This window comes from Notolepis coatsorum (assembly GCF_963971535.1).
Source record: "Notolepis coatsorum genome assembly, chromosome: 4".
Classification (NCBI taxonomy): domain Eukaryota; kingdom Metazoa; phylum Chordata; class Actinopteri; order Aulopiformes; family Paralepididae; genus Notolepis; species Notolepis coatsorum.
Genome location: NC_140168.1, coordinates 91,467,248 through 91,495,144, shown reverse-complemented (window position 1 = coordinate 91,495,144; position 27,897 = coordinate 91,467,248). Strand labels below are relative to the sequence as shown.

The following is a 27,897-nucleotide window of genomic DNA, read 5'->3' as shown; positions in this document are numbered from 1 at the left end:
CTTGTGTTTAGCGTTTCTCTGATTGGCCACTACGCCCATGTGACCGCGGCAGCGCGAGAGAGCTGCAGCGCGGAAATAGGCTGTCTATTGCCATTCTCTAACACAAACTCTAACCTTAACCAGCTCCTTAACAGCGCCTAAACTTAACCCTTCTAACCTTAACCAACTCCGAAACAATGCCTAACCTTAGCCTTAACCAACTCCGAAACAATGCTTAAAGTTAACATGCCTAAACTTAACCGGCGAAAGAATGCATGTTAAAAAATAATAATAATAATAATTGAAGGGAATCGAACTTGTCACGAACAGGATCCACAGCAAGGCGGCACTACCAGTTGAGCTAGTTGTCGATGTTAAAAAAGGGGGGATTACTGCTACATAATGCTGCCGCGACAGAGCTCTGCTGCTGCTGCGTCGCCGCGGGGGCGTGGCTAGACGCAAGTTGGGCGTGGCTAGACACAAGTTGGTTGCCTTTAATATTTAGGCGGTCTGAACACCCTCTCCGTGGGGGCGGGGTCTGAACACCCCTCTCCGTGGGGGCGGGGTCTGAACACCATTTCTCCATTTCATCCCGAAGCAGCGGCTCGAGCCCCATTTTAGGGAAAGCGGGAGAGAGCAGCAGCACAACATAATCTTTTTAACTTTTCTAAATACATTTCGACCAAGAAACAAAGGCGAGCTACACACTGCTTAGATAGTACACACACAACGCTAATCTACAGTCACTCAATAAAGGCTGTTGTAACGTTAAAGAAGCCAAAGAAAGGAAGGAAGCCGTGAAAGAAAGAAAGATCGAACGGAACGCAGTCGACGCACTGAGCTGCTAACCGCAAGCTAGCCAGCCAAGCTAACGACGCTATTCGATTTAGCTGTGAGTACAACACGATTATTGCAGTAGTTAGTTAGTGTGAGTAGGAGTCAAATTAAGTGCCGGGTTGTTAACGTTAAGCTAATTCACTTCAGTTGTTGGATTTATATAAATGCAATTTATAGAGCTGAAATGTAAAGCCAATGAATGACCACAACGTTAACTTGAGCTAGCTGCAAGCTAGCTATGGTAACGTTGCAATAGCTATCCAATGAGCTTAACTCAAGTATGTGCTTTGTGCTTTCTGGAATCCGCAATCTAAATAGCTACACGATACATGTTATAATTGCATGCCCAAATAATAAACCATGGAAGACATTTAGTAACTTAATTATAGGGTTTTTGAAACCCCATTTTGTTGCTAGTAATAACCACGTTGCTTTATTAGCAAAAAACATTCCATTTCCTTTTGTCTTGACCCCATTGTCTGTTTTTATCTGATGCTGTATTTTCAGTTCATTACTGTCTAATATTTTACATCCAGCTCCTCTGGTCACCATAGGTCCCTGGAATGTGCCAGGAGGCCAAGCCGGGCAGGCACCTAGAAATACATTGACAATGCCATCTTGTCCTTTCTTGTGTTTTTGTTTTTAGGGGTCTGTCAAGGAATCGAGAGTCAGAATGAGTGCCACCTCTTCACAAAAAGTAGTGCTGAAAAGCACCACCAAGGTGTCCCTGAATGAGCGGTGAGGCCTGGCACCCTGTCAACAATTACACCTGAAGCGAGGTCCAACCGTTGGTTCTGACCCGCTCTAGTGCGCTCCTCTACGGAAGGCCAGTGTCGGTGACGGGACCCGACATGGATGCTAGACTGCCTGGGCCCAACTTGTGCAATGCTCACTCAAAATGGCTGCCAGTGCCACCATCAGCATTTGCTGATGCAGGGACAGAGTATAATAGCGTGGTCTTGCATGCAGATAGTACACAGAGCTTGTCCCGGGCAAATGTCTTGTGTGAGCAGTGCACACTTGGTCGAGGAAAGAGGGTAACGGTGATGCTTGGTAAGGCGACTGTCCTGAAACGGGGCACTGCCCACATGAAAAGGCCTTGGCACTTATGCCTCCTGTGCCACACAGTGGTGTATACAAAAAGTATACTCTTCAAAATGGGAGAGTAGAGGCTAAACGTAAAGGATGCAGGAGAATGTGCTCCTCAATGCATTCTCCTACGGCTCTCCCGGCCTCTCAAACTTCTCTCTCTCTCTCCAAATGCAATGAAAGTTCAGCATGGTGTCTCCTCTCTTTTCTCTAATTTCTTTCTCTCTATCTCCATGGGAGATACGGTGCCCAGTCCAAGCTCGGACGTGACCAAGCCCCCCCCCCATCTTCTCCCTCTTATTAATACCCCCAGCTGTGGTGTGACCACACGGCGCGGTCCGGGCTGTAAGTGGCTGGGTGGCCACGCATCCATCTGCAGTCCAGGGCCTCATGTACAGAGAGGCCTGTAAGTGGCGACTCTCACCTGCTTTCCTTCCAGTGTCTTTTGCTTTTCTTCCAACTCTCTCTGCCTTTGTTGTTCAATCTGTTCCATCACTACTTACTATTGCTTTTCTATTTCAAATTCAACTTTCATCTTTTACTGCAACAAAATGTGCTGAATTTCTACTGCAAGGCATTTTGGATCGACTATACTTAAAGAGAGAAATGGAGAAGGAAATGCCAACAAGTGGGGCATAGGCTTAACATGCCGACAAGCCACCACAGCCAGTGTGTGGCCTCTGCCATGGTATGCGAAATGACTTGATGTGGAAACCCTCCTTCCTCCCTTCCTTCTCCGCATCTCCTTTTTTCCCCCCTACTTCCTCCCTCTCTTCCACCCTCCCACCCCTTCCACCTCCAAAGCTTCACTAATATGCTGAAGAACAAGCAGCCGGCAGCGGTGAGTGTGAGAGCAACCATGCAGCAGCAGCACATGGCCAGTGCCCGCAACCGCCGACTGGCCCAGCAGATGGAGAACAGGCCCTCGGTGCAGGCGGCACTGCACCACAAGCAGGTGAGGGGGCACACAGAGATTAGCCTGGAGATTATTTTAAAACCAACTGTTGTCGACCAACGACCTCCAGGCAAAATAACCCGTCTGTACCGTGCATTGTTTACGGTTTTTGTTTTTGATGGTGATATCATGTCGACCATGAAATTTAGACGTATTTGCATGTCTCCACCTCCACACTGTTATTGCTTGTGCCAGCACGGGAGATAAAGAAAGATGATATGTGTATATATATAATGGGCGCCTGGTGGTAGTAAATCCAGATTTAACTCTGCCATTGGAAAAAGGAGATTTGGCACGATCTATAAATGTATGATTTGACTATAATAAAGTAATTTATAGGCCTGATATTCATATTTCAAAATGCATGTGTTCGGGTGGCAAAATTCTGTACTTATACAAAAAACCATGTAAATCATCTGCCCATTATTTATTTACTTAGATTTTTAGTACACTATCTCAAGAAGGTGCTGAATGAGCTGAATGTCGGCATGTTATTCACTGTCAAAGCTTTTTTTCTTTTTTTCCCCTTTTGGTTCATAACTCGACCATAGTAACAGACACACTATTTCTGACACTGGGAATACATTCCCCGAGGTCCATAGATATCCCTAGATAAAAACATGCAAATAGCCTGGTAGAAGTGGAGCAATCTTCCATTTACTTGGGTATGTACTTTTAGGCAAATTTTCTGGTAATTGTAATGCTATTGCCCAATTTATAAAATGAAAAAATACTAATAAGATATTCCTTTATTGATCCCCTTGGGGAAATTCAGGCATCATGGCAGCATTGAGGGGAGGTACAGGTAGTAGAAGACATGATACAGGTCATAGAATTATAGTACAGTGGAGAAGTAAACATAGAATAAAAAGGCAGTCTATACAATATAATTAATTCTGGACATGGCATGGGCAACAAGGTGTGAGATGAGGAGCGGCTAGGTGGCGCGACTAAAGTACCGAAAAAAGGTACCGTTGGGTACCGGTATCGATTCACAGGTACCGGTATCGGTTCAAATGTGAAAGGTACCCATCCCTAGCCACGCCGCCCATGTGACCGCGGCAGAGCGGAAATAGGCTGCTGCTCCGGCGAAAGAAAGACAGGCATTCTATTGCCATGCTCTGCAACAAACTCTAACCATAACCAACTCCGAAAGAATGCCTAAACTTAACCCTAACCTTAACCAACGCCGAAAGAATGCCTAAACTTAACCTTAACCAACTCCGAAAGAATGCCTAAACTTACCTTAACCAACTCCGAAAGAATGCCTAAACTTAACCGGCGAAAGAAAGACAGACGCTAGTTACGTTTATATAGAGGCGATAAATTAATTAAACATGTGGGCGTCATGGCCAATCAGAAACGCGGAAGCGCTCTTGGGCTGCCTTTACAGATATAGCATCCCTCGCCGCTGAGAGATCGCGCTGTGCAGGTGAAAAGATGCAACGGCTGCCTCCTCGAGTACCGGAGGGGACACGTGATGCAAGGCTTCGTCCACATTGAAGCCGGCTTGTGGGAGGCATGGCATAACAACGTTCGAGACAGGGGCGGGTAGAATTGGACAATACGAAATTGGGGACGGGAGAAAAATAGAAAAACGGGGAGAAAAAGTAGGTGTGAGATGAGGGTATGTATGCCCCGACTGCCCCGTTATATTTGCCCTACAATAAATAGTTACAATATCTAATATAAAAAAAATGCAATATATAATCTAAAAATACTAACTATATGCTCTGATGAAGTATACAGTATTCGCATAAGGTGCGGTATGCATAAGGTACTAAGTATATTGTCCTTTTAGGTGGGAGTCAGCTACTAGGTTCCTAGTAGTTGGATGTCTGGCAGCAGTCCCTGCCTACTGTTGTGGAGCCTGATGGCCGCTGGTATGAAGGACTGGCCGAGGCGGTTAGTTGAGGGGCGGGGGGGGGGGGGGTTGAGTCTGTGACTGAACGTGCTTCTCATCTTGACTAGCTCATCGTAGAGGGTGGGAGGGATTCACCAGGATAGCGGCCAGCTTCCTTCTCATCCACCACCTCTAGTCTGACCAGCTAGCCTTCCTCATCAGCTTGTTCAGTTTGTTGATGCATTATATTACTTTGTTACTCGGAAATTAGATATTATGTAAGGGATAATGTATAGCTATACTCTTATCCCGCTTATTACATGGCTAACTTACTAACAATATACCTAATTAATTTTACACCATCGACAAGACGAGATCAAATGCAGACGCAGTTGTTCTGTGGCTCCTCTGTCATCGCCGGCAGGTGTGGACGTGATTCACCTGATGTAGTGCAGCTGTGCGAGATAAAGCTGGGAACGAGGTTATAGCTTTCGTGACTGCGATCAAAATGCTTGCTTGTGATTGGTCAATAGCGCTCTGTTGCCCCTACAGGGTGTCCGCGGGACCTTAAGTCTTAAATTCAACTATCAACTATTAAGGCCTTAATTTGTCTTAAAATGTCTTAAATCCGACTTTCGGAGGTCTTAAAAACATGCCATGTCATCTTATGTTTAATTGTGAAATCTGGGGGGAAACTATTAACGGGAGATAAATCAGGCTTTTTTTTTTTCCTTTCACGCAAACGGTACGCAGTGGGGCGGAACCTTAATGTGGTCCTTAATGTGTGTCGCCGTCGGGAGCTATTTCAGAACACCGGAGCATAGGTAACACGTTATTCAAGCCGTAGTGATAACGCTGACGTTTAGTTTAATTGATTTGTATTTATTTGCACTCGTTAATTTAACATGGGAAAGTGCAAATTTAATGAGAACTGGCTCGAAAGCCCTCCGTTTGCACCGTGGTTGGTCCCAGTGAAAGACATGTACGAGGCCCGCTGCAAACTCTGCAAAAAGGATTTTAAACTGGGAACGATGGGAATAAAAGCAGTCGAGTCACGCATGCACAGCTCTAAGCATGTTACCTCTGCAAAAACCCGCCTGCAGACAACTTCAATATCAAATTTCTTTTCGACGCCGACGCCGTCCACATCAACTGCTGAGGGACAGGTAGGTCTACCACCAATTACATCTGCACCTGTCCGGGTAACGTTCGGCTCCACGCCAACCCTTGAAGCTGATGTACTGTGGGTTCTAAATACGGTCGCAAAGCATCAGTCCTACAATGGAAATGAGGGACTAGGAGAGGTGTTTCAAGCGATGTTCCCTGACTCTGAAGTCTCTAAAACATTCACGTGTGGAAAAGATAAAACGTCCTACATAGCCAGGTTTGGATTGGCTTCTTGCATCCAAAAAATCTCTTCACGGATGTAAACAAGGACACGTTTGTGTTGATGTTCGATGAGTGAGAGCTTCACCCCACCCTATGTATTTATTTTCTACCACCCACCTACCCCCTCCTAATGTACAGTCTCCTCCCCATCATATATATATATATATGTGTTAGGATCTATGGGTAACAGTACTGTATATTTGCATATCATATGTCACAAATGTAACAGTAATATATACCTGTATGTCATGTATGTCCCTATGCCATAAATTTCATGATGTCATGTATGTTGTGCATGTCATAAATGTCACTATGAATTGAAAATGAGGGACCCTGATGTAAACAAGACAAACGTCTTTCTCTGGTCTGCATCCCCTTATTATTGTGTGTATTGAGCTGTACTGTATTGTACCCATTCAGAAATCTGTTAAATAAAGTATTCATTCAACCAAACCACAAAAACAAAACAACTGGATGAATGAGAACTTTATTTAACAGATTGCACAATGTGTACAATACAGTACAGCTCAATACACACAATAATAAGGGGATGCAGACCAGAGAAAGACGTTTGTCTTGTTTACATCAGGGTCCCCCATTTTCAATTCATATTGACATACACAACATGGAATAGAAATACTTTTATTATCCCGTGGGAAATTTGACACTGCAAATCGCTCAACATTTAGACAGGACAGGTCACGAATTAGAATAATAACACAAATCAATCAAGTTGCCTAGGATAAGAGTAGAATAAAAATGAAATAAAATATACAGAAATAAATACAGTAAAAACATGCATGACATTTATGGCATAGGGACATACATGACATACAGGTATATACTGTAGTACTGTTACATTTGTGACATATACGATATGCAAATAATATACAGTACTGTGTTCTGAGCCCCCTCCTCTACTCCCTGTACACACATGACTGCGTAGCACAGCGGAACAACAACACCATCATCAAATTTGCTGATGACACAGTAGTGGTGGGCCTGATCTCTGCCAACGACGAAAGGGCCTACCTGGAAGAGGTAGAGAACCTGTCACAGTGGTGTCAGGAGAACTGCCTCTCCCTGAACGTCAGCAAAACAAAAGAGATGATTGTGGACTTCAGGAGGTCGGGGGTCAAGGACTACAGCCCCCTCAGCATCGACGGGGCACCAGTTGAGAGAGTGAACAGTTTCAAGTACCTCGGAGCCCACATATCCGAGGACTTGACATGGACCACACACATTGACAGTGTTGTGAAGAAGGCACGACAACGCCTCTACTTCCTCAGGCGCCTAAGGAAGTTCCAAGTCAGTCAGAAGATCCTTAGGAACTTCTACTCATGTACAATAGAGAGCATCCTGACCGGCAACATCACCTCCTGGTTTGGGAATAGCACTGCACAAGACCGTAGCAGACTACAAAGAGTGACACGTTCAGCCGAACGCACAATTAGAGGGGGGCTTCCCACCCTCCAGAACATTTACAACAAGCGGTGCAAGGGGAAGGCTAAGAGAATTATTAAGGACTCGAGCCACCCGAACAACTGCCTCTTTGAACTGCTGCCGTCAGGCAAGCGATACCGGAGTCTTATGGCGAGCACAGAAAGACTCAGAAGGAGCTTCTATCCCCAGGCCATCAGGCTGCTAAACGAACAATAATCGCTAAACGAACAATAATCACTATGCAACAACCATCAAATGCACACAGCACACACACCCACACGCACACACTCACTCAAACAAACAACACACTGCAGCACCCACTCTCCACACTTTAGATCACACAAACACACTTACACTTTATATTTATTGATAAAGGATTTGCACTACAACTCGTACACCTACTGTGAATTGTACCTAAACTGCACCTCGTCCATTTATGCCTTGCACTATATAGTATTGTATATTAGTACACTGCACAGTATTGTATATTGTATGGTAACTACGTCTACGAACATTGTACATATGTCTAAACTGAACACTGTGACCTCTTTTTTTACTTCTAATTTTTACTATGTTTTTATTTCATACTTATCTTGTCATGCACAGTCTCTGGAGCGCAACAGTAAGAAGCATTTTGTACAAAAGTATTCTGTACTTCTGTATGACAACTATTAAAGAAACTTGAAACTTGAAAACTACTGTTACCCAGAGATCCTAACAGAAAATATTATATATATATATGATGGGTATGAGACTGTACATTAGGAGGAGGGGGGGGGGTTGGACATTTACGGTGGCCAGTTTCGAATTGCAGTCTCCCGTAGGTGCTCTTTAAGAGCGGTTTTGAATGTGGGCAGGGGTAAAGTGGGTTTTAGGAGTGAGGTTAAGCAGTAGTCTGACCAGTTTGTTTTGTGATGTTTGTAATCTTGTTTTTAGTGCCTTTGAGGTGCTTTGGTACCATGAGGTGCAGGCATAGTCGTAGTACCCTTGAATGAGTGTACTGAGAGTACCCATGATTTTTGCCATTTTGTTATCATGAAATTGGTATTAAATTTAATTCTGAGTGGCATTAAAAAGTCTTAAATCTGACTGGGCTAAACCTGCAGATACCCTGCCCTAACAGCGTTGCCCATGACGGCTGTGAATTATCGAGAAATAATTATTCGCTGCAAGGGGTAACGGAGCGCTATTGACCAATCACAATCAAGCATTTTGGCGAATGTTAAAACGCCATGTAATAAGTGATATTATTACATTACCTAACATGTTACCAACAACACACTTGCTGCATGTCAACCCGTCAGAGCTTGAAACAACGCCTGGGGAAGAGCAACATCCAGGCCAGGCTGGGGCGGCCCATCGGGGCGCTGATGCGGGGAGCAGTCGTCGGAGGTCGTGGTGGGATGCGGGGCCTGGCCAGGGGAGCTCTCAGAGGAGGACGTGGTCGCGGAGGAGTCATGAGGGGCGCACTGTCCCTCAGAGGTCAGCAAATATTTATTTAATATTGTTTTTAAATGTGTCGGATTAACCGAAATTGACAAAATCCAAAGGATACCCAAGGCCTAACAAAAAAAATGGTTCAGTTCTGGTTGCCGACCGTCCCTGCCGATTTAGGTGCGACCCAAATTATTTTAAGTTAAAAAAAATTACAATAAAGTTTAGTTAAATCTTAGTCAAAAAGTGCAGTCCATAATGAGAATATATAAAACAAGTATTTCACAATATTTGCACAGCTCTCTGACGTCAGGATATTTAGTGAGTAGTATTTAGTGGTGGCATTTTTAATACTACTACCTTTGTACATTGTACTTTTGTAGTACAGTGTCTTTGTATTTTAACCTTTAGAATTATGGATATTAAACATGCTGGCAGAGTACATGCATCCATGTTGTCGTGAACATTTTAATTAAATAAAGAAATTCCCTATCCATAGTCGTCGTTGGAAAAAATGTAATAAAATAAATTCCCTACCTACCCATGGCCTTAACTGACAACCAACAGGAACCAAACAATTTATTTTGTTAGGCCCAACTCTGAGAAAAGTCACACCCTATGATGTTCTCAAATCAATGAGTAATTGTGATTTTAATATCAATATTTTTGGCAGCCCTAAGTGTTCTGTTCTGGATGTGGGTTAGTGTTCTGTGTTCTGTTCTGGATGTGGGTTAGGTCGCTTTCACATAGTTTTGGTGGACTCTGTGCGGTTCGGGGGGTGAAGTTGCAACATTGTTGCATTCTTCATTTGGTTCGGTTTGCTTTCACACTGGAATTTGTCAAGTGCACCAAACTTTCTGAACAATGTCACGTTGTCGAAAAGGGCGCTCATCTATTGGATATATATAGAATCCCCAAAACAGACTTCGGGGACAGCGCACACCACATTATTCTCAGGGCAGCCCAGCGCACACCCATACACACCACATTCGACACACTCCACTTGCGTCTCTCTCACACACACGCGCACACAGCACACTACGCTCCACTGACAGCAGGGACTCTTTCACAGTGAAGTAGAGCAGGCGGGACAGCGCCGCTGTGTTTGTTTTGTTTCCTTCTCCCCAAGATGCACAGTTTATCGTGTCACTTCCGATATTTGGTCTTGCGTTTGGTCCCATGAGCATTCACACCACAAAAGTACGCACCAGGGTTAACTTGGAAGCGAACCGAGACCTACGTTTTCAGGCGGACCAGAGTTCGCTTTTTTGGTCCGCACCAGAGTTTGTCAAGAGCATTCACACCAGCCCAAACCAGGCAGACTATCCGAGGAAATTAACTCTGGTCCGGACCAAACGGCTCTGGTGTGAAAGCGACCTTAGTGTTCTGTGTTCTGTTCTGGATGTGGGTTAGTGTTCTGTTCTGGATGTGGGTTCGTGTTCTGTTCTGGATGTGGGGTTGTGTTCTGTTCTGGATGTGGGTTTGTGTTCTGTTCTGGATGTGGGTTTGTGTTCTGTTCTGGATGTGGGGTTGTGTTCTGTTCTGGATGTGGGTTTGTGTTCTGTTCTGGATGTGGGTTTGTGTTCTGTTCTGGATGTGGGTTTGTGTTCTGTTCTGGATGTGGGTTCGTGTTAGGGGTGCACCGATGTATCGGTCGGATATCGGTATCGGCCGATAAGCTCGAATGTGCCGATGGCAGTAGCCGATAAATATCCATCAATTTGTGTAGCGTCAAAAGACAAAAAAAATACTTGCGAGTCGCGACCTCCACAACGGTCCCCAGTCCCCCACACACACCATTGTTGTTGTTCTAGAAAACCCCTCGTCAAAATCAATGGCGGACAAAAGCGGAAGTAAAAAATGTAAACGTGCTTGCCGATTGGTGGTAACAGCAGAGGCGGGTGCAAGCGGTGTGTGACGTAATTGGCAGAATCGACTGTCAATCAAAATGTCATTGGTTGAGACTCTGGTTGAGATAATAGTATCCAGCTGCAGCCCAGCCGGTAGACCATACTGGGATAACTAGTATCTAGCTGCAGCCCTGCAGAACATACTGGGAGAGAGATAGTGCTATTTCTTGATGTTTCCTTTTTTTAAGTAAGTAAAGAGGCCTATGTTCATATCGGTGAGCACAATTTGTAACCCAAATAAACTATCGGCCGATTGTGTTAGTTGACCAATCGGTATCGTGGCAAATTTTCATATCTGTGCATCCCTAGTTCGTGTTCTGTTCTGGATGTGGGTTAGTGTTCTGGATGTGAGTTAGTGTTCTGTTCTGGATGTGGGTTAGTGTTCTGTTCTGGATATTAGGCATGTGCCTGTGAGATTTTGATACCAATGTATAAAATACCACGGTTTCACAGTATATTGCGGTAATGAATAAAAAAGACTAATTACAGTGCACAGTTCTCTCCCTTTTACCGTAGGAATGGGTTATGCTTAGAGTTTGGAATCAGGGCTGGTGGTCCATCGCCCTGCTCTAAAGAAACTCTAAGCATAACCCACTTCGAAAGACGGCCAAACCACTTTGAAGCAGAGAATATATATGTACAAGGCGGAAGAGCCCTTCGGAGCTAAACCAATCGGAGGGTCTTCGCTGCATGCGGGCTAGCCAATCAGAGAGCGTCTTCGCAAGCTGCGGCTACGGAAAAAAATCACGCAGAACATGGGGCTTTGGTAGAGCCATATGAAATCCATTTTATTTTTTCCAAATTCCGTTTTTTCCGTTTTAATATTTCAGAATTCTGTATTTTGCTTTGTACGCTCATTTTACCATCAGAAATAGTGTCTAATAAGTGGGAATTAATAAATGTCCACAATTTAATAAGACATAACAGTCCATTTAATAGGGCTGTCTTAAATACTTCGAAGCTTCGCATGGGATTCGAATATGAAAATAAAATTTTATTATTAAAAAAATATAAATGATATATAAAGTGCTGTACAAGTCCCACAATATTTTTTTTTTTTTTTTTTTTTTTTTTTAAATATAATATACAGTTGATTCCATTTTTATTGCTCAATTCCGTGATCGCGGATTTCATATGGCTCTAGGCTTTGGTTGAGAGAGATACAGTGCAGTCTCTTAAAACTCAAACAAGTCTTGAGCAAGACAAGTTAGTCTGTTAGGTTATGAAAGCCAGTGAGTATTGTATGACTCGGACTTCAGCAATAATCATGAGCATTATAAAATAAAACGCACATGGCATAGTGGAATACCATAAACATATTTCTTGATGTTTCCTTTTTTAAGTAAATAAAGAGGCCCATGTTCATATCGGTGAGCCCAGTTTGTAACACAAAAAGAGACGTGTAGCCTATTTATTTTAATTTATTTATTCATTTTATTTTATTTGTTGCCATGCCTAAAATAATCAAGTATAGGGCTAAAACATTTTCTTAAACAATAATATAATTTGTTATATGAAAGAATGTTATAATAAAAGCTTTTCTATACATTTGTCTGATTGATTGAAAACGTTATTAACAGATTGCAGAATGGGTACAATTAGTGATGCACGATATATCGGCCGCCAATATAATATCTGCCGATATGGCAGTTTTTTTACACATCGGTCCGATATCAAGATAGGGCCGATATTAAAAAAATATATCTAATATTATTTTTTTCTTGACATGTTTTGGCCTTAAATAGTTTTAAAATATCAGTCATTTCTGAAAATAAGTTACAAAAGTTAATAAAAAAATTTGGAAAATAGCTCTTTATTTGATTATCATAACAAAGTGTTTTCTATACAGAGATATCGACATTGGTAAATATTGGTATCGGCCAGAACAGAATATTAATATCGGTATCGGCCACAATTTTCACATCGGTGCATCACTAGGTACAATTCAGTACAGCTCAATACAACAACTGCTAAGACTGGAGGATGGAGGATGAAGACCAGAAAAAGACTTTCGGCTTGTTTACATAAGGGTCCTCTATTTGCAATTCATCAAAACATTTAGAGACGTATACAGTACTTCCAGTAAAAAATTTTTTTAAAAGGTTTTGTTATTTAAAAAAAGTGCCCATAAAAAAAGATTCTGTGCCCCTACATTTTTCAGGGAAGAAAGACGCGCGCGTCCATCGTCTTGACATCATGAGGGTTAGGTTGTGTTATTGTACAGTCTGTCTGGGAGTTTGCCGCCTTGGCAATGACTGCCTCAAGGTGCCGTTGGGTAGCAGTAGATTTAATTCGCAGTCTTTGCTGCCCTCTAGTGGCTGCCTGGTGGTACTAACTCCAGATTTAACACTGGAATCCTCTTGGCCATTTATATACATACGCCTGATATTCTATAATCATATTGCATGTGTCCGGATGGCAAAATTCTGTACTGTTATCTACAAAAAACCCTGTAAATGACTATTGATCAAGAAGTAGCTGAATGAGCTCAGTGCCATCTTTTTAGCTTTTTGTCACATGGTGTTATTCAGTCAGGAAAAAAATAGGAATACATTCCCTGAGGTCCATAGATGCAAATGGACCTTGTAGAAGGTGAGCAATCTTCCATTTACTTGTGTACTATGTACTTTTAGGTGCATTTCTGAAAATATGGCTAGGGCTGAACAGGTTATTGGTTTTGACACTATGCCGTTTCGGGGTAAACTGTGAAACCGGTAACCGGCCCATACCTACTGAATATGTGAGTTGGTGATAGTGGTCTGTTCTGGATGTGGGTTAGTGTTCTGTTCTGTTCTGGATGTGGGTTAGTGTTCTGGATGTGGGTTAGGGGGCTTTCTCACTAGCCATCCGGGGTCGAATCCGAGCACGATCGTACCAAAATAAGTGATGAGAACGCCCCCCGTCACCAGGGACGCTGATTTGCTCCAAGACGGGACCGTTTGAAAAGGTGGTTTCAGGTGCGAACCAGTGTCCCAGACAACGGAACGGAACGGAGCGTGGTGTGCAAGCAAACCTGTAATGCTTTCATGCTTGCTTGAATTTTGGGCAGATAAAAACATACAGCAACAACTGGACAATACCCACAAAAACGGCGATATTTATGGGCAATTTGGCGACTATTTGCGTGCGTGCATGGGTACAACAGATCAGTCAACAATGTCGAGCTAAAAGTGAAGAAGATGAGGCTTCAATATCTTAAAGTACGGGATGCAGTGCGCAAATTAGGCAGCTCATCTGATGACAAGGACACATTGTGATGGAACGGTCTTTCTCAGTGGAACACAAGTTACTTAACGTTACACAGGTCGCGTTACACATGCTTAGCTTGCTAACGTTGGATAACAGTGTAGATCAGTGGTCACCAACCCGTCGATCTTGATCGACTGGTCGATCTTTGAGACTGTCCCTGTAGATCTTTCCATGAAAATAAAAAAAAAAAAAAAAAATTAGATCTTACCCTGAGAGTCCACATTACAGTTCTACTTTTGTTTTGATGTGAAAAGTGATGCTGCACTTAGCACTGACTGAGAAAGTACACATACAGTTCTACTTTTGTTTTGATGTGAAAATGATGCTGCACTTAGCACTGACTGCACTTAGCACTGACTGAGAAAGTAAACATTACAGTTCTACTTTTGTTTTGATGTGAAAAGTGATGCTGCACTTAGCACTGACTGAGAAAGTACACATTACAGTTCTACTTTATAAAATGCTAATTGTAAATATGTTTGTCAATGTTAATAATATGAGAGTCCACATTACAGTTCTACTTTTGTTCTGATGTGAAAAGTGATGCTGCACTTAGCACTGACTGCACTTAGCACTGACTGAGAAAGTACACATTACAGTTCTACTTTATAAAATGCTAATTGTAAATATGTTTGTCAATGTTAATAATATGAGAGTCCACATTACAGTTCTACTTTTGTTTTGATGTGAAAAGTGATGCTGCATAAGATGACTGCACTTAGCACTGACTGAGAAAGTACATAATGGTTCTACTTTCACGTTTTAATGTTGGACCAAAGCATTGCATGTAATTAGAATACAGGCAAATAAAAGTAATTTAGTTTAAAGTACAATCTTGGTATTTTTCTCTCAACACTTCAATAGGTAGATCTTGCCTTCACCAAAAAAAAAGTGATCTTGGGCTTAAAAAGGTTGGTGACCACTGGTGTAGATGATTGTTGTTTCAACAAATGTATTCACAAAATTGTTGTGGGGTAGTGTTGACTCCTCTCACTCCATACCATTACATAAAGATGTGTAAAACACAATCTTTTTGTGATTGTTATCTACTTTGGACATGTTCTAGGTAAGATTTCAGGCTTTGGCCCCAGCAGTGTTTTCAGCTAATAACTAAGAGTAGATGGATCTGCACTCTGCAGGCATTTGTTTGCAAAATAATTCAGATTTTTTTTATTTCTATGTGTTCAAACCTCTAACTCTGACAATAGCACTCAGTGTTTCCTTTCAAAAGAGGCCAGACTTGTGCATCTGCTACAAATGGTTCCAGAATAGGGAGGTGTAGTCTGACGTCACTGGTTGTTCCACCCGTATAGGGCAGTGTTTCCCCTATATATATATATATATATATATATATATATATAGCGGTGCTGCGCCACTGCTGAATATTATTATTATTTTTTGTATCATTCCATTTGGGCTGTGGGGGGTGCTTAAATGCCCACTTGCAGGTTAAACCCTACTCTTCAATTATGGGTAGTTTACATCATTGGTATCTAATTTCATTTATTTTTGAGACGCCGGAAATTCCACCCGGAAAGGGTTAAAAAGGTCCATGCACGAATACCGTATGGAGTAGAGATGTTCCGATACCATTTTTTCCCTTTCCGATCCGATTCCGATACCTAAGCTTTGGGTATCGGCCCATACCGATACTTATCAGATACCAGTGCATACAAAAAAATTATATATATTTCTCACGAATGGAACTGGTGTCGTGGAGTCCGCTTTGAGCGTTTTCCAGTGTTAACGCCTATTTATTACTAGTTAGCAGCTAACATTAGCCCATCGCTCGCGTCAATTATATTGCATGTCATTGATCTACCGGTCGATCACGACCGACTGGTTGGGCACCACTGGTCTATAGAAATAAATGCATTCGAACAAGAAACCAATATATAGTAGACATTGCAAAGGCAAAAAAATTGCCAGGGAAGTCTTGTGCTTGTAACGTGGCTTCATGCACTGAGCCGTGAGGCTCAACATGGTTGTTTGGTTGAGGTCTGAACTCTCCAAATTGCCCATAAATATCGTTTTTGTGGGTATTGTCCAGTTGTTGCTGTATGTTTTTATCTGCCCAAAATTCAAGCAAGCATGAAAGCATTACAGTAAGCTACCACGCCCCCCGCTCCCACTGGCGCGCACCCGGAACCACTCCAGCAGTCCAGGTTAATCAGCGTCCCCCGGGACCAGGGGGCACGTCCTCAGTAGGACGATCACACCCTATTTGGGTGCGATCGGGCTGTGATTCGACCCCGAATGGTTAGTGAGAGCCCCCTTCGATTCTATTGGCCCATAGCCTGAGCAGCTGTTGTGCTGTTGAACATATGGTGGAGGTGGAGCAGCTGCAAACGCCTTTCTGTTGGCTTTGTCACTGGTCCACAACCTCTCAGGTTTATGGTAGACATACATTATGTCGTTAAAGGAGCACTTCACCCAAAATCGTTTCAATGAATCGCCCTGTGCCTTGGATTCATGAAGATTATTTTCTCTACAATGAACGTAGAATCAAAAAACGGAAATACTTGACTTGAAGAGATTTGCTTTAACAACCGCAAAACTATCAAAACAATAGCAAGGTTTTGAATTGTACTCTACAAGTTGTGACAAGAGTTTGTAAACTGAGGTTTTGATGGAGCCCCTTTTGCTGTTCAACCAAATCTCCATTAACTTCCAAGTCAAGTGTTTCTAAAGTTTGTCGGATTCTATGTTCACGTGGAGACATGTGAGAAGAAAAATAAGTCATGAATCCAAGGCATCACAGGGTGAGTAATTGATATACAAATTATAGACCGTCGGTAGTGTGATAGTAAAGGGTTAACATTCTGTAGTGTGGCAGTGAAAGGGCTAAATGAACCCGGCATTCTGTATAATGGTAGTCCCACACCAGCTCTCTACTGTTGTATCGTTCTCTAAGCATGTTCCCGCACTCCACCTGCTGCTTAAGATTTAATACACTTCAGGTTACACTTCAAATGTGTGCCGTTATTTAGTCTATTGAGGCTACTTACAGAGCAAGCTAGTAGTGTTTTATTCATCATCCGTCTAGTAGGGGTGGACGGTATGGTCTAAAATTTATATCACGGTATAATTTGAAGCATAGACGGTAACGGTATATATCACGGTATCAGTGTTTCCGTTAGAATAATTTTTTTTGCCTGATAGGCAGGCTATATAAAGAATGACATCCTCAAGGCATGTAGATTTATAATATTTTAACTTAAAACTAGGCTACTTTTGCGTATAAAGTCATTATATTCCAAATAAAATAAGTCCCGAGTCGAGACTCCGTGCTGCTCCCATTGCAACAGCGGGGCTGGATACTGGATTTTGCTAGAAGCATATGTAGCTGCAGAGCCGCAGAGCCAGGGGCTCTTTCAGGTCAATTCAGGGCAATTCAGCCGTTGGGTGGGGGGGCGCTGTTGAGCGGCCTGTGACCAGACCTGAAAGAGCCCCTGGCTCTGCGGCTCTGCAGCTGCATGCTATTTCGCAAATCCACTGCTGCTCTAGCCGTCCTCCCGGCTCCGCTGCAGCCGTCGTTATCATAACACTACACACATATCATAATGTTTACAGCAAACTGTAGTTGATCACCAGGTATGTTTTATTAACGTAGAATAATTCATATAAGAAAAACGATAGGTAAGATATCTTACCTTTCTCCACTGGTTAAAAATGCCAGGAACTGAAATTGAAACTTGCTGTGCGCCGCGGTGATATGTGTTTATTATGAAATGACAATTGCGTGTTGACTGCGCCCACTGCGCGAAGCCTCCTAAATAACTTTTTCCAGTTTGCACATATCTATTATCTATGACTAATTCTATCTATTTTTAGGGGCAAATGCGATTGAAATAGTCGCGCTGTGGTTACATGACGACGACGTCATTGCTATTTTAGAGCTTCTCTACCGGTTACACGGTATAGTCAAAATCCATACCGTAGAGCAAATTTATACCGTTTATACCGTCCACCCCTACCGTCTAGTATCCTCTACTTACAGAGCAAGCTAGTAGTGTTTTATTTATCATCAAGTCAAGTCAAGAGTTTAATTGTCACGGCATACAAGTATACAATGAAATGCGGGTGATCTTGCCCGCAAAGATGTGCAATACAGTGGTACAACATATAATAGAATCCAATAAAAAACAACATTGTGCAATTAACAGGTAACATGGTGTGACATCTCGGTATCTGTACATAGTTATTTACAGAGCATATAGGACATGCTAGGTAGCTTTGGTAGTGCAATACACTGTTCCTGTTATTCTAATTTAAAGTGGCCTTTCCTTTTGGCCATAAGTGTGCGTGTGTGCGTCATGAGTGTGTGCCCGCTCATGTTAAAGTGTTAAGTGGCTGCTAGTGTGTGAGCGTGCACAGCGTGCGTGTCGTGTGTGTGGATAGTTCAGTGTTCTGTGGCACTCAATGTTCATTGTTCAGGGCTCTGATGGCCTGGGGGAAGAAGCTGAGCCTAAGCCGCTCTGTCCTAGTAGCTGGGGTTCGCAGGCGTCTGCCTGACCTCAGCAGCTGGAACAGGCTGTTATTGGGGTGGTGAGGGTCTTTCATTATCCTGCAGGCTCTGGATTTACACCTCTTGTTGTATAGAACCTGCTGGGGAGGTAGTGCAATACCCGTGGTACGCTCGGCTGAGCGCACCACTCTCTGTAGGGCCTTCTTGTCCTGTGCCGTGCTGTTTCCATACCAGGCAGTGATGTTTCCGGTCAAGATGCTCTCTACAGCTCCTGAGTAGAAGGACTGGAGTATCTTCCCCGATACTCTGAACTTCCTTAACTGTCTCAGCTGGTAGAGGCGCTGTTTCGCCTTCTTTACTACTGTGTCTTATGTGTGTTGACTAGGGTTGGGCATCGTTTGGATTTGAACGATTCCGGTTCCGATTCCGATTCTCCATATCGATTCCTGTTCTAAACGATTCTCGATTCCGATTCTTTGAGGTGCAGGTCAAAACAGGTCACAGCTTATTTCGAAGGAGATTTTTTATTTATTTTTTTTTTCAAAAAGAAAATCATACTATTCACATTTTCAGTTGACTTGATACAGTTTAATTTGGTTGCTGTACTGTAACTAGGGTATTAAAGTAAAAAAAAAAAAAAAAAAGTAAAAAAAAAAAAAGTAAAAAAAAAAAAAATCTAAATTTAGAATCGAAATTCAAATATGTTACTTCCGGTTCCAGAACCGGAAGTTAGGAACCGGTTCCTATTAGAACCGGTTTTCGGTGCCCAACCCTAGTGTTGACCATGTCAGATCCTCTGAGATGTGGACCCCCAGGTACTTAAAGCTGCTCACCCTGTCCACGGTAGCCCCGTTAATCATCAGTGGTGTGTGTGTCTCTTGCTGTCCTCTCCTATAATCCACAATCAGCTCCTTGGTTTTACCAATGTTCAGGAGCAGGCTGTTGTCCTGGCACCAGCGTTCCAGTACCTCAACCTCCTCCCGGTAGGCCTTCTCGTCGTTGTCCGAGATCAGCCCCGCCACCACCGTGTCGTCTGCGAACTTCACTATGGAGTTGGAGCTGAACTTGGCCACACAATCGTGTGTGTAGAGTGAGTACAGCAGGGGGCTTAGAACACAGCCCTGGGGGGACCCGATGCTCAGGGTGATGGTGTTGGAGGTCTGACCCCCCACCCTGACCGCCTGGGGTCTTTCACTCAGAAAGTCCAGTACCCAGGCGCTCAGGGCGGAGCTCAGACCCAGCTCGATCAGCTTGTCCACCAGTCTGGTGGGGACTATGGTGTTGAACGCTGAGCTGTAGTCGATGAACAACAGTCTCACATAGCCCCCCTTCTGACGGTCAAGGTGGGAGAGGGTGCTGTGCAGTACCTGGGAGACCGCGTCGTCAGTGGACCTGTTTGTCCTGTATGCAAATTACATAGGGTCCATATCACTGGGGAGGGAGGCACAAATGTGGTCCTTGACCAGCCTCTCAAAACATTTCATGACCACAGAGGTGAGTGCCACTGGTCTGTAGTCATTTGGACATGTTGGGGAGGTTTTCTTCGGTACAGGGATGATGGTAGACATCTTGAAGCAGGCAGGGACCACTGACTCCGCCAGGGATTGATTAAATATGGCGGTGAACACCGGGGCAAGCTGGTTGGCACAGGACTTAAGTATGCGTCCTGTTATACCATCTGGGCCAGCAGCCTTCCTGGTGTTCACCTGCATAAATGCTCTTCTCACACTGTACCGTCAATGAGAGAGCGTCCCCGCCCCCCCGCGGATGCCCCCCCCTCCACAACAGCCGGCGTACCAGTGACGTCACTAGCCGTTGGGCTAGCAGTGCCACTGTTTGCACCAAACCGCGCGTAGAAGGTGTTGAGCTGGTCCGCAAGGGAGGCGTCGTTGCTCCCCATTGAGGGGGCGCTGACTTTGTAGTCAGTTATAGCCCTCAGTCCCTTCCATAAGCCTCTTGTGTCATTTTGTGCCTCCATCTTGTCGGCATACGTCCTCTTAGCAAGTTTGACAGCCTTGCGCAGAGTGTAGACTGTTGTCTTGTACTCTTCCATGTTTCCTGACTCTCTGCCCCGGTTATAAGCAGTGGTGCGAGAGTTCAGGGCTGCTCTGATAGTACTGTCCACCCATGGTTTCTGGTTTGGGAACACCCTCGCCTTCTTTGTGGGGACGATACTATCAGCCAGTGTTGTTATGAATGACACCACAGCGTCTGTGAAATCGCTGACGTCACTGTTACTCCTCTTGAACATTCCCCAGTCGGCGGCGTCTAGTGCGTCCTGAAGCGTGGCCTCTGATTGGTCGTCCCATTTTTTTACCTCACGTGACACGACGGTCTAGTATCCTTGACCATAGAATGACACGTTGCTCTGTGTCTTTAACAGGGAAGCGGCTGTCTGCAGGCATGAGCCCGATGCGCGGCCGCGGTGGTCCGGGGCGGGTGGCCCTACGCAGGGGCATGCGTCAGCGAGGAGGCCCTCCTGGTCGGGGAGGCGCCCCTCCCAGAGGAGCAGGCAGAGGACTTGGAGCTAGAGGTGAGTGGGCATGATGTTGGACGAGTTCTCATTCTCTGAGCATTCACGATGTTGGATGAGTTCGCATTCTCTGAACAGATGTTGCTTTTATTTATTTACAGGGCTGTACAGTGACATGCCTGTGCGATGAATGAATTTACTGCAGTAGTACCCGTACCATAGCCTGTGATAAAAAGAAAAAACTTTTTTTGTGTGAACTAAGTGAATCAATGTGCCTCGCTATTCTACTTGGTAGTTGTAGTCTATTGTGCAATTAAAAACCATGTAGTAGAGTCCATACATCCAACACCAAATCCCACAATTCCTGGTGAACAATCCTCTAGCTCCTCAGTGAGTCGAGCTATCTATCTGGGACGCCTTTTGCTTTTTCCAAATCCAACTGTGCAAAAATGCTTCCGCATTCGTCACCGGAGGTACCGTAGTGGCGTGCGGTAATGCGCCTTTCATTTTCCTTCACGCAGCGCCCAGCGGCGGCGTGCTCGCTCAGGTGCGTGCGTCGGCGTGCTCGCGAGGTGCTCGCGCATGCGCATGAGATCCCGCCTTAACAATATATATAAGTCACCGCCCCAAAATCAGTATCTAGAAATAGCTCAATTGGCAAGACGCCATGGCTGTGGATCCTACAGCTAGTTGCTGGTGAGTTCGAATCCCGTCAAATATATTTTTTTTAGCGTGATTTTTTTTTAACGTGTATTCTTTCGCCGGTTAAGGTTAGGCATGGTTAAGGTTAAGGTTAAGGTTAGGCATTGTTTCGGAGTTGGTTAAGGTTAGAACGGTTAAGTTTAGGCGCTGTTAAGGAGCTGGTTAAGGTTAGAGTTTGTTTTAGAGAATGGCAATATTCTTTCTATGGTTAAGGTTAGGCATGGTTAAGGTTAAGGTTAGGCATTGTTTCGGAGTTGGTTAAGGTTAGAACGGTTAAGTTTAGGCGCTGTTAAGGAGCTGGTTAAGGTTAGAGTTTGTCAAAGAGAATGGCAATAGACAGCCTATTTCCGCGCGACAGCTCCCAAAGCGGGCCTGAAAAGAAAGGCGCTTTACCGTAGTGGCGTGCGGTGACGAATGCTTCCGCATTTTTGCACTGTTGGATTTGGAAAAAGCCACACGCATCTGGGACACTGGGATGGGCAAAACTCACAACATTCAATGTTACGGGGAACTAGTGATGCACGATATATCGGCCGCCGATATAATATCGGCCAATATGGCAGTTTTTTTTACACATCGGTATTGGGCCGATATAATTTATTTTTATTTTTATTTTTTATTATACATGTTTTGGCCTTTCAAAATGTCAGTCATTAATGAAAATAAGTTACAAAAGTAAATAGAAAATGCGTTTTGGAAAATAGCTCTTTGATTATCATAAAGTTTTCTATACAGAGATATCGACATCGGTAAATATCGGCATTAGCCAGAACAGCAATATTAATATCGGTTATCTGTATCGGCCACAATTTTCACATCGGTGCATCACTACTGGGAACTATTGGACTACTACTATTCAAAGATCGACCACCCCACCAGATGTTCATCTTTCTTTAATGTTCTTGAATGTACTGTAGCGACGGAGCCTCTCCTAACTGTTATGCTACCAGCTAGCTAGCAAGCTGTACTCGGCATTTGCACACAACTTCCAATCAATGGGTCAAAGTTTATGTTGCTACCATTTACCATCTCCCAGGAATTTGTATACACATTTCTAAAGAAGAAAAATAAGCACTTTGTGCTTGAAACCCTAATAAATAAATTGGTAGAAGAACAATAGGGTTCCAGCACTTGTTTGAAACCCTAAATATCGATTACCAGGTTTCAAGCCAATATTGATGATCAGGATTGCAAACTAAGTTCACACAAGGTTCAGCAGTGTTGTGAACCATGTCCGGCAAGTTTTATGTTTGGATAAAAAAACTTTAGTTAATTGGTTAATGTGAAAACTAAAATGTATATCAACAATCCTTATAGTAACTTTAATAAGCTTCATCCAATAAGCTTCCACTGCTAATTTGGAAGCAATCAGACTTACAGTTTAGGAGGAGATGTCAAAATCCCAAATGGCAGACTTTATGGGTCCTTGAGGCAATTCTGTAGAGGGCACACAGGTGGACGTCTGTACCAAGTTTTGTGTGAATTGGACTCATGGCATAGGAGTTATGACATTTCAAAGTATATAATCTTTAATTATACCGCCCCATCAGGCCAATTGGGGTCATATTTCTTGGAGTGCATTTACACACAACTTCCAATATATCGGCCAAATTCCATGTTACCATTTACCACATGCACTTTGTGCTTGAAACCCTAAATATCCTTTTTCTTTTAAGATAAAATTATAGTCTCAGAAATTATTCAATACTTTTTTTAGAATGTCATTCCTATTCTAAAATCAATGCCCATACCTACAAAATTAAGAGGTATTTTCAAGTCTTGAATCAAAGTAAAGAAACGAGCCAAACCCCGAAACAAATTGTAACATTTATCTGTTATGTCCTTGCAATTTACCATTATGGGCAAATTAAGAAATATGTTTTTTTGTAAAGGTTTAGGATCCGTGTGCCCTGTATGCAACATGTCTCATACCTGTTTCAATGATTAACTGCACTACTTTTTAGAGATGTTTTTATACTTGTTTTTGGCCTGTGCTACAAAACTATCAACCTCAATGTACAAAAGAAGTTTACTTGCAGCCCTGATTTTATCTATTTACTAAAAGACATTTCTTATTTTTGAACTTTGGAGACTACCCTTATCAATGGGGTAATGAAAACAATACTGGCGAGTAAAGAAAACAAAAATCATGAACTTCGGAAAATGCCTGTCAGAAATGTCAACTGGAATGCAGGAACAGCTGGGAGTTACCATGGCTAGTTAGTTAACTGTAATGGATCATACATGACGTGGTGTGCTGTTAGTTATCTGAAAATAATGCTCTTATTAATTAACGTTAGCCCTTCGACGAGTAGTTTGCATGGACAGTAACGTTAGCTACAGCTTCATTAGCTACATATCTAGCAAGCTACAGACAAAGAATGTTTAATGTGACTGATCTAGAATCAGAATATTCCACCCATAAATAGCTAATGTCAAATATAAATAGCGCAATGGCCATACCATCCCGTTCGTTTTGACAGGAGCTAGTTAACGTTAGTTAGTTAGCCAGCTAGCTAGTAGTACCGGTGAATCATGTTGCTAATTGATTTCAGTCGACTAACGTTAGCGAGATTGGCCTACATTCCGTTACATATTCATAATCATGAAGAATAGGAGTCTGAGGCGGGATGTCGAAAGACAACATTTAACATTTATTAATGTTAAACTGAACTGTTGAGCTAGTGTGCTGACAGGAAAGTAACAAACAACATGGTCCGTGCGGAACCCTTATCCCCAACACATAGTTCCGTGGGTGGTTGTTGGAGTTGTTTATCTTCCACAAAAGATTTATTTTTGGCTGGTAAAAAAAAATCATCTACTCGCCAGTTGGCTGGTAAGCCAAAAAGTTAGTTTCCTCCCCTGATTCACTCGTAAACTATGGTGTCATTCAACAAACTGCAAGGTTCTTTCACTGGGTGTTTTTTTTTATTGTGTAAAATATTGTAGTATGCTCACACAAAGGTAATGTATGATGGTCACTTAACACTGCACCAGAAATGAAGGGTAGGTTCCCCTGAATCATAAAAGGTATTACACTTGATACTGACTCAAAGAATAAGCGTAGAAATGGCAATGTCCAGGCGAACAATTGTCCATGTAGGTTTTAGAGGGTTGATGAGGGACTTGCCTGCTCTCAACATGTCCTGTAAATATTAACGCCGGGCTGGGTGGTCATTAAAGAATCTAATCTAATCTGTTTGGTCCCCCGTCAGGTCGAGGCGGGCTGCGCGGGGGGCGTGGCGGCGCCTTCCCCGGCAGGGGCGGCGGTCGAGGGCGCGGAGGCCGGGGGGGCAGAGGAGGAGCGGGAGTGGGCCGTGGCGCGGTGGTGACCAGGGAGCTGCTAGACAACCAGCTGGACGCCTACATGTCCAAGACCAAGGGGAGCCTGGACGCCGAGCTGGACGCCTACATGGCCCAGGCCGACCCGGAAGGCATGGAGTGACCCCCCAACGAGGAGCCACAGCGCTGCCCGGGGGGCCTCCTGCCCACAAGACTGACGACGGGAAGAGTAGAGATAGTTTCATGATTACAGACATGTACAGTCACACTCGCACACATACAGTGTCAAGTCTTAGAGTCATTTTGTACCATCAAATTGATGTGCATTGAAATATTTCCACACAAATTCTCATACAGATACAATTTAAAAAATTGCTTTTATTCAAAGTTTTTCCACACAACATTCTTGCCGGATGTCTCGACGAGCTGCATCGTGGGGCCCGAGGAAGCACCCGGCGGAGACTCTGGAGGACCAGGAGACTACGCTGACTACATCTTTTGAATGTGGACTTTTAAAACCATCACTCACATCTACACCGTTACATCTGGTCTCATGCAGTGCAAGATCTGAGCGGTGGAAGGACTACGAGACAAGACTTGGACTTTTTCAAGAATCAAATCCTGCCGTCTAAAGGCGCTTGTGGATTTTTTTTTAATGTTTTGGACCATTTTTGGCTGAACTGTTAACAAAAAAAATAAGCTGAAAGGGACAAACTGTTTTCATTGTGTTGCATTGCGAAGAAATGCCACTTTTCCGTTTCCATCATCATCCGTTTCCTGTTCTGTTGCCATCATTCGTTTCCTGTTCCTTCAAACGAGCTACTTCACTTCAATCTGTGTTTTTAGTAACTGTATTAGTGTTTGGGGCTTCCTTTTGTTATTTTATTTATCGTTACCCACATTGAATGCAGCACACTGGAAAGAGGAAACATTTGCAAGCCATGTTATGCATTATATTTGTATTGAAATAATTTTTTAATGTGGGTTCAGCATTCTTGCCTCGATTCGAGTTCAAATATCAGACCTTTTTATATCCTACTTGTTTTCAACATGCGTTAACCCTGTGTAGAGGGATTCACTGGCCATTTTGTGACAATTGGTCGCTGTCGTAGGTTTCCAATGTATCCGAGAATGAACTTTAAAAAACACCTTGTTGATGCTCAAACTCACATCTGTTGAAAATGACCTAAAGTGACATTTTTGAAGTTGCTTCATTGATAAAACGTTCTCTCTCACCCCCGTCTCTGCCTCCTTCGTCTGTATGGCAGAATGAAGAGTATCGCCCCACAGTGTTCATGCTATTTATTCAGGTGTTAAAGTACATTTTCAGACACGGGAAACCTATGATGGTGTTTACGCTACTAGCAATGGCTACCACACGAGGCATATTGAACACAGGTTTGATATGACATCACATCAAGGCAAACATTTAATTGGAACCACATATCAAAATGAGTGATCTGTACGATAGTATTTTTAAGATTCAACTGTTGTCCCCAAGTCTATGCTTGTTCTTCCATATCTTACCTTTCAACATTCATCCGTTATGGAATGTTAATATTCTCGACATGTCCTGAAAAACATTAGTATTTTTGTTTGTCAACAAAGGATGTTTTTAATGAAGGGGAAACGAGTCTTCCCAACGGTTGTCAATTGAACAAATTCCAAATGCACCAAAAAATGGTTTGCGCCTCAATTAGAATGAACAGAGTAGAAAGCTTAATATTGTTTTTATTATCTTAAATGATTTTGATCTCTTTTCCTTCACCTGGTGATTGACAGAATGTATAATAAACTTTATATTGTTATTTCTCACAAGTGATGTTGAAGAGTGGAGGATTTTCTCAATAAATCAGCAACATCACTATCACACTGATTGTAATGACAACACTATCACACTGTAATGACACATAACATCACTAGTACTGGTTGTAATGACACATCACGATCACACTGGTTATAATGACAACATCACTATCACACTGGTTATAATTAGGGATGCTCGATATTGGCTTTTTTTACCGATATTCCGATATTGTCCAACTCTTAATTTCCGATACCGATATCAACCGATACCGATATATGCAGGGTTTCCCCGTCCAAAAAACTGAATAATTTCAGGTAACTAATAATTTCACTGGATATATATATAACAAATATTGTTATTGTTTTTTATTTTTTTTAAACCGATACCGATATTTTCCGATATCACATTTTACTGCCGATATCGGCCGATAATATCGGTCGGCCGATAATATCAGACATCCCTAGTTATAATGACAACATCACTATCACACTGGTTGTAATGACAACATCACTATCACACTGGTTGTAATGACAACATCACTATCACACTGGTTGTAATGACATCACACTGGTTGTAATGACATAACATCACGATCACACTGGTTGTAATGACACAACACGATCACACTGGTTGTAATGACACATCACTCACTGGTTGTAATGACACAACATCACGATCACACTGGTTGTAATGACACAACATCACTATCACTGGTTGTAATTGACACAACATCACGATCACTGGTTGTAATGACACCATCATGATCACACTGGTTGTAATGACAACATCACTATCACACTGGTTGTAATAACACAACATCACTATCACTGGTTGTAATGACGCAACATCACGATCACTGGTTGTAATGACAACATCACTCACACTGGTTGTAATGACACAACATCACTATCACTGGTTGTAATGACACAACATCACTATCACTGGTTGTAATGACAACATCACTATCACTGGTTGTAATGATATAACATCACCATCACACTGGTAATGATACATTATAACATCACTATCACACTGGT

The 27,897-nt window shown here is 43.0% G+C and overlaps 1 protein-coding gene across 1 annotated transcript; it reads left to right on the top strand.

The window, feature by feature from the left end:
* The first annotated feature begins 585 nt into the window (after window positions 1–585).
* Window positions 586–26,871, top strand: chtopa (chromatin target of PRMT1a). Its single transcript, XM_084312831.1, has 6 exons — window positions 586–871; window positions 1,463–1,554; window positions 2,710–2,860; window positions 8,840–9,017; window positions 20,980–21,129; window positions 24,987–26,871. The coding sequence occupies exons 2-6, from the start codon at window positions 1,490–1,492 to the stop codon at window positions 25,214–25,216; spliced, it is 774 nt and encodes a 257-aa protein (XP_084168957.1). The 5' UTR covers window positions 586–871; window positions 1,463–1,489; the 3' UTR covers window positions 25,217–26,871.
* The last annotated feature ends 1,026 nt before the right edge of the window (window positions 26,872–27,897 follow it).

Bases quoted from the DNA above. Each gene is read 5' to 3' on its own strand.
- chtopa (XM_084312831.1), top strand. From the start codon at position 1,490: ATGAGTGCCACCTCTTCACAAAAAGTAGTGCTGAAAAGCACCACCAAG. The intron at 9,018-20,979 runs GTCAGCAAATAT...TGTCTTTAACAG, and splicing joins GGGCGCACTGTCCCTCAGAG to GGAAGCGGCTGTCTGCAGGC. The intron at 21,130-24,986 runs GTGAGTGGGCAT...GTCCCCCGTCAG, and splicing joins CAGAGGACTTGGAGCTAGAG to GTCGAGGCGGGCTGCGCGGG.